This window comes from Littorina saxatilis, linkage group LG9, assembly GCF_037325665.1.
Source record: "Littorina saxatilis isolate snail1 linkage group LG9, US_GU_Lsax_2.0, whole genome shotgun sequence".
Taxonomy (NCBI): Eukaryota; Metazoa; Mollusca; class Gastropoda; order Littorinimorpha; family Littorinidae; genus Littorina; species Littorina saxatilis.
In genome coordinates, this window is record NC_090253.1 from 37,860,771 (window position 1) to 37,873,399 (window position 12,629).

Here is a 12,629-nt window from a genome sequence, read left to right on the forward strand (position 1 = left end):
GCTGTTGCAGGAGAGAGCGTCAGTGTGTTGAAACACTCAGACCCCATCCCTGACCCCCGAGCTGTGAACCAGGACAAAAAGAACCTGCTCTTCTCTGTGAGTACAGACGGAAGCTGAATTGTTAAATCAGGCTTCTTTTTACAACCAAAAACTTCTTGGCTGTGTGATGTGGTGTTTGATATTGTGATAGGGTGAGGGAATTATAACAGTTTAACACACTGGTGTGTCACAAGTTTCCTAAATGTGAAAAGAAATACAAAATAGAGATAGAGAAAGTTTATGTGATTTTAGTTGTACTGGTTCTGCTTTTAAAATTATGTTATGGGCGAAGTTGCGGACAAACTTCACCTACAGTTTGTGATATAAAGAGAACATTAATTCCCTTCCAACTTCTGCGCTTTTCAAAAAAAGTTGAAAACCAGTACAAGGTCAAAGCGTTACCCGCAAAACTGGGATGTCATTTTTGACTCACATGCGAAGCAAAAGTGAGTCTATGTACTCACCCGAGTCGTCCGTCCGTCCGTCCGTCCGTCCGTCCGTCCGGAAAACTTTAACGTTGGATATTTCTTGGACACTATTCAGTCTATCAGTACCAAATTTGGCAAGATGGTGTATGATGACAAGGCCACAAAAAACATACATAGCATCTTGACCTTGCTTCAAGGTCAAGGTCGCAGGGGCCATAAATGTTGCCTAAAAAACAGCTATTTTTCACATTTTTCCCATTTTCTCTGATGTTTTTGAGATTGAATACCTCACCTATATATGATATATAGGGCAAAGTAAGCCCCATCTTTTGATACCAGTTTGGTTTACCTTGCTTCAAGGTCAAGGTCACAGGAGCTCTTCAAAGTTGGATTGTATACATATTTTGAAGTGACCTTGACCCTGAACTATGGAAGATAACTGTTTCAAACTTAAAAATTATGTGGGGCACATGTTATGCTTTCATCATGAGACACATTTGGTCACATATGATCAAGGTCAAGGTCACTTTGACCCTTATGAAATGTGACCAAAATAAGGTAGTGAACCACTAAAAGTGACCATATCTCATGGTAGAAAGAGCCAATAAGCACCATTGTACTTCCTATGTCTTGAATTAACAGCTTTGTGTTGCATGACCTTGGATGACCTTGACCTTGGGTCAAGGTCACATGTATTTTGGTAGGAAAAATGTGTAAAGCATGTGATTCGTATGGGCTTTGCCCTTCTTGTTTAGTGCATACTGCTGTGACAATTTTTGATGAAGACAATTTTTATTTTGCAGGGAACAAACGTTGCAGCTGGAAAATGCAAGGGACTTGTTGTAGGCACAGGACTGGCCACAGAGATCGGTAAGAGAAAGAGAGACAGTGTGTCTGTATTAGTGTATGTGTCAGTGTACGTGTCAGTATTTGTGTGCTCTGATTTGGTGATAATCTGCCCTATCACTTTACTTTACAAAACTTTGATGCATAGAACTATTATGACAAATTGACTTGTACTTTAAATAGCAATTTCTGAGAGGCTCCTGCCTTGGCTTATTGAGCAAACAAGTTATTGTGATTTATGCATTTCAGGTAAAATCCGTAACGAGATGATGGACACAGAACAGGAAAAGACACCCCTGCAGCAGAAACTGGACGAGTTCAGCAACCAGCTGTCAAAGGTCAGCCGTCTTTTCATTGATTTAATCAGTTATTTATGGAGTGAATTTTAAAATGGAGCAAAGTTGTGGGGGAGGAGCTCTGGCCTCTTACATCAATGTTCTTTGGCATTGTGATATATTTATCTTAAAAAGAATGTGTGGCTGTTGCATTCTGTTTCTTTTCGTGCACACCCTGAACGTTTTGATGTAGACTAAAAACTGTTGAAGAAAGAACCTGAAGGACCATCTTCTGTAAAGAAAAATTTACTGTTTTCGCAAAACTGTGATTTGTTAGTTAAGCCGCAAAAGAGTGATGACAAATGAAGAAGAAAATGCTTTTAAGAGAAATGTTAACAGCAAACGAATGAATATATCTGACCAAATTCTGTAAAAAGATGCACGTTGGGCATTAGCATGACAAGGAGAGATTGTACATGATTGCAACATTTCTGTAAAAAGATGTACGTTGGACATTGGCATGACAAGGAGAGGTTGTACATTATTCAATTTATTGTAACATTTCTGTAAAGCCAGTCCTTAATTGAGCCCGAAGTTGACTTCGCAAAGTGCGAAAGCTTCGTGCGACCAGCTTCGCAAAGTATACTTGCATAGTCGACTTCGCCCAGGCTTTAACAGATCTAAGTTGGGCATTGGCATGACAAGATGTTGTAATGTGTTGTGTATTATGTGTGCAGGTGATCACAATCATCTGTGTGGCTGTGTGGGCCATCAACATCGGTCACTTCAACGACCCTGCTCACGGTGGATCCTGGATGAAGGTCAGTATAGATTAGACTGCTGTCACTTTTTTTTTTTGTCATTCCTGAAAGTCAGATCTATTCATCAGCACACAGAAGTATACAATTCTGGTGTCTGTTTGAAAGGTTATCGGACGCGGAACTGAATGGTTGTGAAGGTTTTCAGCGTTCAGGTTATCAGCTGATTATGGACTCACCAGTTAATCCATTCTCAGATTTCCCCAGCCTTTCTCCCTCATCGACCCACACACACAAACAGACAGACCACAAGCAGACACACATACAAACAGCCAGACACACAGTCACTCCCAATCTTATCCCATTTCTCAAACAAACACACCCATCCCCCAACCCTTCTTTGCTTCTTTCACATGTGTTAAAATTGGTGTCTTTTGTTGTGATCCAGGGAGCCATCTACTACTTCAAGATCGCTGTGGCTCTGGCTGTGGCTGCCATCCCTGAGGGTCTGCCTGCCGTTATCACCACCTGTCTGGCCTTGGGTAAATGCACCTTCTCTTCTCTCACCTTTCGCACTCACTGCCGACTTTGTATCATTCATGAAAAAGCCAAGATAGTGAGTGCTATGGGTCTTAACTGTGGACAAAACAGTTCAAAAGGGCAGAGTTAATTCTATTTTGACGCTTTCTTTGTTTGTCGGTCAGAGGCTGTCTGAATGCCTTGGTCAAACACACATACGTCCTGGAAATGTTCTGCATGTACATGTGCACAGGCTCATGTACATTCATTCACACTTGCACGCACACAAGTATTGTTGTGCATTTGGACAATCAAAATTATTCAACGCACGCACGCATATGCACGCGCACACACACACATAGTCAATCTTTTAATTTAGTAAGGCACCATTTGATACTTTCTCAGACCCTCTAGTCTTGTGTGCAACAGGTAAAAGATTATCAGAAACAGGAAAGGGTTTTTCGATTATTCATAGTTTGAAGAACAGCCTGTTAACCTACAACCTTCCTGTATTTGGATATTTTGACATGCGTGGGAAATGGTGTGTTGACAGGTACTCGTCGTATGGCCAAGAAGAACGCTATCGTGCGCAGCTTGCCGTCTGTGGAGACTCTGGGTTGCACCTCCGTCATCTGCTCCGACAAGACAGGAACACTGACCACCAATCAGATGTCTGTCTGCAAACTCTTCACCTTCAGCCAGATCGACACCAACCAGATCAAGACCACGCAGTTTGAGGTTACTGGCTCCACCTACGCCCCTGAGGGAGAACTGTGAGTTGTGTTTTTCAGAGAGTCTTGTTATACAGTGGTACCCCCCCTTTTAAGACCGCAACACGGTGGCCTAGTGGTAAGGCGTCCTCCCAGTGAGCGGGAGGTCGTGGGTTCGAACCCCGGCCGGGTCATACCTAAGACTTTAAAATTGGCAATCTAGTGGCTGCTCCGCCTGGCGTCTGGCATTATGGGGTTAGTGCTAGGGCTGGTTGGTCCGGTGTCAGAATAATGTGACTGGGTGAGACATGAAGCCTGTGCTGCGACTTCCGTCTTGTGTGTGGCGCACGTTAAATGTCAAAGCAGCACCACCCTGATATCACCCTTCGAACAAACAAACAAACAAACCCCCCTTTTAAGACCTTTTAGCAAAAGTAGACATGCTGATTTTAATAGAAAATGAGGATATGTTGTTTCGTGACAGTCCACTGAGAATTCCTTTCAAATTGCACTATTACCAAGTCTAACACTTCAGTTCATTTAAAACAAAAAATGCATGACTGGAACACAGGGGTAACACTGACTTGTGTATGATTTGCATCAGTTGACACTCAACACGACCTGAAATGCGTAAGGCATTCCCAAAAGTGCCGTATTTATGCACAATTTTGCAGTGAGCGTTACCCCTGGAAACACCTATGTCTTGAATGGTTTCATGACCAGTATGCATGAATGATTTCAGCTACCAGAACGGCAAGAAGGTGAAGGCCGGCGACTTCCCTGGTTTGGAAGAACTGTGCACCATCTGCGCTATGTGCAACGACTCCAGTGTGGACTACAACGAGGTGAGAGTGGTTAACCCTTTCAGACTCATACGTCCTTCTAGATTTCTGCTCGATTTTTGTACTACTACCAGCCCCACACATTTCTGTCTTCAACTGCTTATATCTGTTTAACCAGTAGACCAATTGACTTGAGTTTATGGTGAGATGACAGCGACTAAGCCATTCTTTAATGTGACAAGTAGATCAAGTGATATCAAGGCTGAAGTGTGCTGTCGCTAAATTGCGACGTCAGAGCTATTAAGGGTTAACGTTTTCTGAATTGTCCAGAAGGAAAGGATTTCTTTTGGGCTTTCAAGTGTTGCAAAGTCATTCCGATTCATCAGTTTTGTGATCTGAATATAGAGTTGTTTGTTGGCATGGTTTCCAGTTCTGCTCGCTGTTGTTGTTTTTCTATACTGGTTCTCTGAATAAGAGTGGGCTAAAGTGAGAGAAATCACAAACGTATGTGTGTGTCTTCACTCACTCTTTCTTTATTGTTCCTTTGTCATTCCAAAGCTTCAGTTGACTTTCAAATAAATGTGCCAACAAAGGGCAAAGTGATTCCTATAAAGCCTCGCTTACTTTCCACACAGACCAAGGACTGTTACGAAAAGGTGGGCGAGGCAACAGAGACAGCCCTGACGGTGCTGACGGAGAAGCTCAACTTCTACAACACGGACAAGACGTCCCTCAACAAGCGCGAGATGGGTACTGTCTGCAACCAAGTCATCCTAGACATGTGGCGTAAGGAGTTCACATTGGAGTTCTCCCGTGACCGCAAGTCCATGAGTGTCTACTGCGCGCCCAACAAGCCCACCCGTGTGCCCGGCGGTGCTCGCATGTTCGCCAAGGTGGGTTGCTAGGAGTTATACCTCCCAGTGAAATGTGGGAAGATTGGTATGGCAGCTGGCTTTCGCCAGTAAGTAAGCAACCCAAATGTCCATGAAACCTGTCCTTAATTGGGCGGTCAACTATGCAAAGTATACCTCGCAAAGCTGACCGCATGATGCTTTAGCTAGGAGTTTTCAGTAAAAAGACTTTACGAAGTCACTTTCGGGCTCAATTAAGGCTTTTAAGAGTCACCTTTAAAGTAACCTCACAGAACGACATGATACCAATACCAATTCAAGAATAGCTTGGGTCTTTGGAAAATCAGTCTTTTGAATCTTCTTTTGTAGTTGATAACTGCAGAGCTGTTACAGCAGCAGCAGGGGTTGGCGTTGTCTTTAAAGTTGTCGGTGTATTCAGTGCACTCAGGTGTTGCGGAAAGCATAGGAATGCAGCGCTGCTGTCTTTGCTGTGATTTAGTTTCCTTCGTAAGGCTTGTGATCTTTTGCGCAAAGAAATATTTGCGTACAGAATACAGTGATGATGCTTTTGATGTTGAGAGTGTTATTTATAATTGACATGGCTGTTGCAGGGAGCTCCTGAGGGTCTGCTGGACAGGTGCACGCACGTGCGTATCGGCCACAACAAGGTTCCCATGTCCCCCGCCATCAAGAACGAGATCATGAAGCTGACCAAGATCTACGGAACAGGTGACTGCACAAGTTTATGAGTATTACAAATGTTCATGCTGAGTCTCTTGACAGGGAGGGTTTTGCCCGCAGAGGTAAAACTACTCGTTAGTTTGCAAGAGTTTTTTTGTGTGCATCTTTGGCAGTGATTGTGCTGGCCATTATGAAACTGGTGAAAAGTGACTCACAAGTTCCCAGTCTCCCACATAAACCAGTAACTCGGGTACAGTGGATAGTCAAAGAAAGCATAATTATGCATGCGCTGGTTTAATTACATTAGCAGGGGAAAATGAAACCGTGGCTAGTCAAAGAAGGTATATTCCATTACATCAGCAGAGCAAAAGCAGGAACCAGTAGCTCTTACCAGCTTACCATTCTAAACTCAGAGGCAAAAGAAACGCAAATGCTGCAGTGAAGATGGGTTACCCATGAATTTTAATGTCGAATTAATTATTTCGGGTTAACAATAACAAGGAAACAAATTGACCGATACAAAAACCATACGGAAAAGTGTATTGGGATGAGAGCATGACGTGCCATGTTCCACTGAACACTGTTTGAAGACTGTTGAAAGTCAAAAGCGTGTTGCTCCTCCCTGGGCGTTGATGACTGTGGCGCACCTCCGGTACATGGAGAGGACGAGGTGATTAATTTGCTGCTGAGGGACCTGAGCCCACACCTGGGTCACGGCAGCACGCAGTTCTGCTGCTGTGCGGGGTCTCCGGGCAAGGGCATTAATCCTTCTTTGCATGATGTTCTAAAAGTGTTCGATTGGGTTGAGATCCGGAGATCGAGCAGGATGAGGCAGAATGTTCACGCTGTTGTGACGCAACCTGTCCTGGGTAGCACGTGCAGTATGGGGACGGGCATTGTCTTGCTGGAACAGGCAGTTACGGTACCTCTGGACAAATGGAACCACATAGGGACGCAGGACTTGATTGATGTAGCGATCTGCATTGACACCATTCCCACGACCTTGGCCGACGTTCTGAAAGACGACAGGTCCTACTCGCTAATTGACACCAATGGCGCCGCATATCATGACGCTGGCGATCATGCTGCAGGATGTTATTGTTAGCAAACCGCTGTCCAGGTCTTCGCCAGATCCGGACACGCCCATCGCCAGGTTCCAGGCAAAAGCGCTTCTCGTCCGAAAAAAGAACCCTCCGCCAGTCCCGATGGCGCCAGTGGGCATGCTCCTGGGCCCAGGCTAGACGATCCAGGCGATGCTGAGCTGTCAATACAGGACGTCGAGCAGGACGCCGATTTACCAGGTTCTGCCCACCAAGGCGTCGGCGTAGAGTTCTGGCACTGACTGGTTGTCCATGCACCCCAAATGTGTTACGGGCTGTGTTGGCGGCAGTTTCGAATGCACCTTGCTGGTGTTGATGAACAAGATGGCGATCTTGTCGGGCTGTTGTTACCCGGGGTCTGCCACGTCCTGGTAAGTCGCAGGTACTGTTATTGGCATGACAACGTTGCTGCAGGCGATAAACCGTGGTGACATTTACTCCAAATGCCCCAGCAACTTGCTGAACTGATTGTCTGGCATCAAGTCTCCCGATCGCCTGTTGGCGCTGATCTGGTGATAGTCTCGGCATCGCGCCTGTGTCGCAGAAATGAATGTTGTAACAGTTTTGTGAGTACGGTACAGCTTGCCTGAACACTCTGAACACGAAAAGCTGCTTTTCCACATTGTGCATAAGCTGAAAGTGGTCCCCATGACGGTTTGGGATCCCCGTCAACAAGACCTCACGTGTGACCCAGATAACGGCAAACACGGTTCTGACAAGATAAGACCGCTAAAACAACACGTGCAGAACATGCTAGTATCATTATTTTCTTTTTATTTCAAGTCCATAAAGGTTTAATTAACGCATCCTTTATTTGCGTTTCTTTTGCCTCCGAGTATACTTCCAGATGTGAAACGTTAATATACCGAATATTTCCAGTTCAACACTATCCTTGTTTTTGTGGGCTAGAGCTCCAGATGGAACCTCAAATGGCTTATACTGTTATGGGTAGGCTTGACAGATGGAGAAATAAGAATTTCTTTGCTTTGGTCTGTGAGGATTGTTTGTGACCCCTGGCTGGTGTTTCAGGACGCGACACTCTGCGTTGCTTGGCGCTGGCCACCATCGACAACCCTCCACGTCGCGAGGACATGGACCTTGAGGACTCTCGCAAGTTCATCGAGTATGAGGTCAGTTGCTGTGGGTCAAGAGCAATTTGGGGTGGTATCTGTCTACGGTAATAATGTACAATATTTCTAGTCAATATAACACTTACCTCGACAGTACTATTCTTGCACATTATCTATTATAGGCCGAAAAAATTGGACAAAACGCTGAGTGGGTACAATTATCTCCCATAACCATGCGCCACCGTGGATCCCAAGCACTGTCCGAGTGCTTCCCCCTTACAGGATGTAGGTGGCGCGTCCTCTTTCTTTTTTCGCGCGTGTCAGACCGGCTGTGTTTCTGCTACGCTCCCGGATTATTTTGGACTAAGAGGCTCCTTTTCTGTGTGGACTATCACCTGTTGGATTATTGTGTGTTATTCCACTTCTGGCTTGAGGCTACGTTGTGTTTCCTTCAACTTGTGCCTCCGTTTTTGTGTGGCGGACTCGGCGTGCCTCCCGTCCTACTTCGTGGTGACCGGTCGTCTGCTTCTCGTTTCGCCGCATTCACTTGAGTATTGACCTAAATTTTCTTTGAATTTTGTTAATTCTCGGTCTTTAAGGGTACGTACAGGGCGAGGTAGGATGTCTCGTCCTGTTTTGGGCTCTGGTTCTACGGAACCAGAGTCTGCCGGGGGCAACCCTTCTCCGGGCGCCCAGCGTCATGTTTTACGCACGGAGAAGGGGATCTTTCGGCGCTCCGACTCTCCCTCCCCAAACGCTTTGCGTTTGCGGCGAGGGAGGGCGGAGAAAGCCTGTTTGAGCAAGCTCAATGCGAGCTTGCTCAAACAGGCTGGGCTTGAGCCTGAGACTTCGGGCGGGGCTGCGCCGTCGAAGGTTCGGGGAAGGTCGAGGGGAAAGAAAAAGCTTCTTTCTCCTTCTCCTTCAGTGGAACAGGCTTCCCCCCCTTCGACGCCGTTGTCCGGCCCTCAGTCTCAGGCTTCAGCTCCTCCCGGTTTCAAGCCTGGGGGGAAGGTTTCCTTCTCCCCCCTGGCTCGAATCCGGGGGCAGGTCGATTCCCAACCCTCTTTGGGGGTTGGTGAATCCGATCTAGGGGCTACTGGAGAGACTCAGGTTTTGACAGCCAACGGCCATACCACGTTGAAAACACCGGTTCTCGTCCGACCACCGAAGTTAAGCAACGTCGGGCCCGGTTAGTACTTGGATGGGTGACCGCCTGGGAACACCGGGTGCAGTTGGCATTAAAATCTTCCTTTTCCGGTGCCTCTCCTGTGCCCTCCTCGGTTTCCACCGCTGTGGAAGCCAGGAGGGACACGGGTCCTCCTCTGAACTCCCTCGCTGGGTCGTCTGCTGCTGTTTTGACAGTAGTTTCGGCCTCCTGGGGGGGGAGATCGGAGGAGATGACGGGGTCTCTGAATTCCCTCCCCGCTGGGGTTGGGATGCGAATTGACCCCGTTCAGGGCGGTCCTGTGGGGGCAGGGGTTTCAGGCTTCGTGCCTACGACCACTGCTACTACGGTTCCCTCTGACGTCCGTGTGACTGGTGGCTGTCCCTCTTGAAACGCTCCGGCCGACTAGTTACTGGACGTGGAGGTGTTCGACAGAACGTGGTACTTCTGTCGAATGGTCAGGGCGACGGGAACATTGTTTCTGTTGCTCAGACCGACACCTCCGACCGGACCGTCTTGACCCCACGCCATTCCTTAGCGTCTGGTGTTCGGGTGACGGATGGTCCGGACCAAGGGTCCGGAACGTTCCAGGCTTACGGGTCGGGATCGAACCGGACCCACGGGTCCCGACTGGACTTGACCTCCGGGTTTGGTCCGGACGGGACCCATGGTACGGGACCGTACCGGACCTTAGGGTCCGGTGCGGGACAGTACCTCTGGCCCTTGCCGGACCCCCCGGACCTACGGGTCCGGATGGTACGGTACGGGACCAGTGGTTCGGTCGGGACCGGACCACCCGACCACCTCTGTTGGTCTGGGTGGTCTGGCACCGAACCGGAACACACCGGACCTACGGGTCCGGAGGGTACGGTACCGGACCAGTGGTCCGGTCGGGACCGGACCACTCGACCACCTCTGTTGGTCCGGGTGGTCTGGCACCGAACCGGACCATGCCGGACCTACGGGTCCGGATGGTACGGTATGTCCACGTCCGGACCGAGCCACCCGAACACTTCTGTGGGTACGGATGGTTCGGTACCGAACGGGACCTCCGGATGGTACGGGACCGGACCGAATCTACGGGTTCGGATGGTCCGGTACCGGACCACCCGACCACCTCTGTTGGTCCGGATGGTCTGTCACCGAACCGGACCATACCGGACCACCGGACCTACGGGTCCGGATGGTACGGTAGGTCCACGTCCGGACCGAACACTTCAGTGGGTACGGATGGTTCGGTGCCGTACGGGACCTCCGGATGGTATGGGACCGGACCACAGGACCGGAACACCGGACCACCCTACCGGATCGGTCCGGACCACCCGACCACCTCTGTTGGTCCGGATGGTCTGGCACCGAACCGGACCTACGGGTCCGGATGGTACGGTATGTCCACGTCCGGACCGAGCCACCCGAACACTTCTGTGGGTACGGGTGGTTCGGTGCCGAACGGGACCTCCGGATGGTGCGGGACCGGACCGGACCTACGGGTCCGGATGGTCCGGTGCTGGACCGGTGGTCCGGTCCGGACCGGACCACCCGACCACCTCTGTTGGTCCGGATGGTCTGGCACCGAACCGGACCATACCGGACTTACGGGTCCGGATGGTACGGTGTGTCCACGTCCGGACCGAGCCACCCGAACACTTCTGTGGGTACGGATGGTTCGGTACCGAACGGGACCTCCGGATGGTACGGGACCGGACCGGAACACCGGACCGGACCACCCTACCGGACCGGTCCGGACCACCCGACCACCTCTGTTGGTCCGTATGGTCTGGCACCGAACCGGACCTACGGGTCCGGATGGTACGGTACGTCCACGCCCGGACCGAACCACCCGAACACTTCTGTGCGTACGGATGGTTCGGTGCCGAACAGGACCTCCGGATGGTACCGGACCTACGGGTCCGGACCTACGGGTCCGGATGGTCCGGTGCGGGACCACCCGACCACCTCTGTTGGTCTGGATGGTCTGGCACCGAACCGGACCATACCGGACCACCGGACCTACGGGTCCGGATGGTACGGTATGTCCACGTCCGGACCTAACCACCCGAACACTTCTGTGGGTACGATGGTTCGGTGCTGAACGGGACCTCCGGATGGTACGGCACCGGACCGGACCACCCTACCGGACCGGATCGGCACCCCCGACCGGACCGGACCATTTCTTTTCTGATCAGACCCGATGGGTTCCTGTTCAGTCTATAAATGGCGGGGGTTCGTTGGCTGGGCTGACCCAACAGTCGCAGGGTTGTTGTTTTTCTCCCCCTTCGGCTGCTGGAGACGTTTCGTCTTTGGGGCAGGGGTCTTCGCGGCCTCTTGCTTCTGTGGGCGTTTCTTCACAGCCTGCTTCATCGCTTTCGGCTCTTCCCCCTCAAGCTCCCTACACTCCTGCTTTTGAGGAGTTGTCGGGAAGTGAAGAGGAGAGTGAGTCGGAGGACGATAGGGAGGAGGATCAGGGTCGCCCTGAGGTTAACACTGAACCTCTACCCTTGCCGGTTTCTGATGGAACTTCCGAAGCTATGCTTCGTACTTTCCAACAGTACATGACAGACATCACGCGGCGTCTTGACGTCACGGATGCCTCTCTTAAGCGTCTGTCGTCTAGTGTTGACACACAGGACGTGGACCCGGGGTCTGAGGACGAGAGGCAGGAGGCTCGTCCTCGCACAGCTAGAAGGACGTTTGAACAGTTTCAGGACGTCCTTCCCTGAGACGCCCTCTCGTCCTTTGAGTCCGCTTCGGCCCGGGCGCGGGAGGCTCACGCCGCGTCTGCCGGCGGCTCGTTTTATGAACGATCCGGCCGCCGGCAATTCGCGTTCCACCCTAGTCTAAGTGCCACGGTGGAAGCGGCAGCACATCGCCTGAGGAGTACAGATTCACGTGCAAACGCGACCTATGTTCCTCGGGAGGACGCGGGTTCAGTGCCATGCTTTCCTTCGGGAGGCGCACCTCCACTGTTTCCTCGTGTCCAATCTGTTTCGTCCCTCCCTTTTCCCTTTGACTCTCGAACTCTCCCTTTCCAGACTTCGAGTGTTTAGGGTGGGGCTGACGGTGATGTGTTCGTTGGGGAGGTGCCTTCGGTCAAGAAGGTGGAACTGAGCTCTGCTTCGTTCCACAATCTTGAGGCCACCGTTTCTTCCACAGTCGAGGCCCAATCACAGGCCTTGACATGGATGAGCACGCTGTCCACACTGTTGGACCCTCCCGATCGGGCAGAGTCCGATTCCACTCGGGTCCTTGACACGGTTCGAGTGGATCGGGCTTTGCATGCCGTGCGATCGTGCGTGACGTCTGCGGCAGAATTGGCCATTGGAACACGGGTCCACTTTATTGGCCCTGTTCCGTGATCATTTTCTGCCTACTTCTATAGTGCCTCCGGATATGAGGAAGAGTCTG

At 50.2% G+C, this 12,629-nt stretch overlaps 1 protein-coding gene and 1 non-coding gene across 5 annotated transcripts in view; both read left to right on the forward strand.

Moving 5' to 3' along the window:
* The window catches only part of LOC138975978 (sarcoplasmic/endoplasmic reticulum calcium ATPase 1-like), an 82,804-nt gene that overhangs the window by 28,452 nt on the left and 41,723 nt on the right, over window positions 1-12,629 (forward strand). For all 4 annotated transcript variants that reach the window (XM_070348758.1, XM_070348759.1, XM_070348757.1 and 1 more), the window contains exons 7-16: window positions 11-96; window positions 1,271-1,337; window positions 1,563-1,651; window positions 2,326-2,409; window positions 2,795-2,888; window positions 3,419-3,638; window positions 4,318-4,420; window positions 4,993-5,250; window positions 5,820-5,937; window positions 8,019-8,119. In XM_070348758.1, coding sequence (XP_070204859.1) covers window positions 11-96; window positions 1,271-1,337; window positions 1,563-1,651; window positions 2,326-2,409; window positions 2,795-2,888; window positions 3,419-3,638; window positions 4,318-4,420; window positions 4,993-5,250; window positions 5,820-5,937; window positions 8,019-8,119 — 1,220 coding nt within the window. The remainder of the gene's footprint in view (window positions 1-10; window positions 97-1,270; window positions 1,338-1,562; window positions 1,652-2,325; window positions 2,410-2,794; window positions 2,889-3,418; window positions 3,639-4,317; window positions 4,421-4,992; window positions 5,251-5,819; window positions 5,938-8,018; window positions 8,120-12,629) is intronic.
* Window positions 9,179-9,297, forward strand: LOC138977584 (5S ribosomal RNA). Its single transcript, XR_011459382.1, has one exon. It is a non-coding gene; the product is annotated as a 5S ribosomal RNA (ribosomal RNA).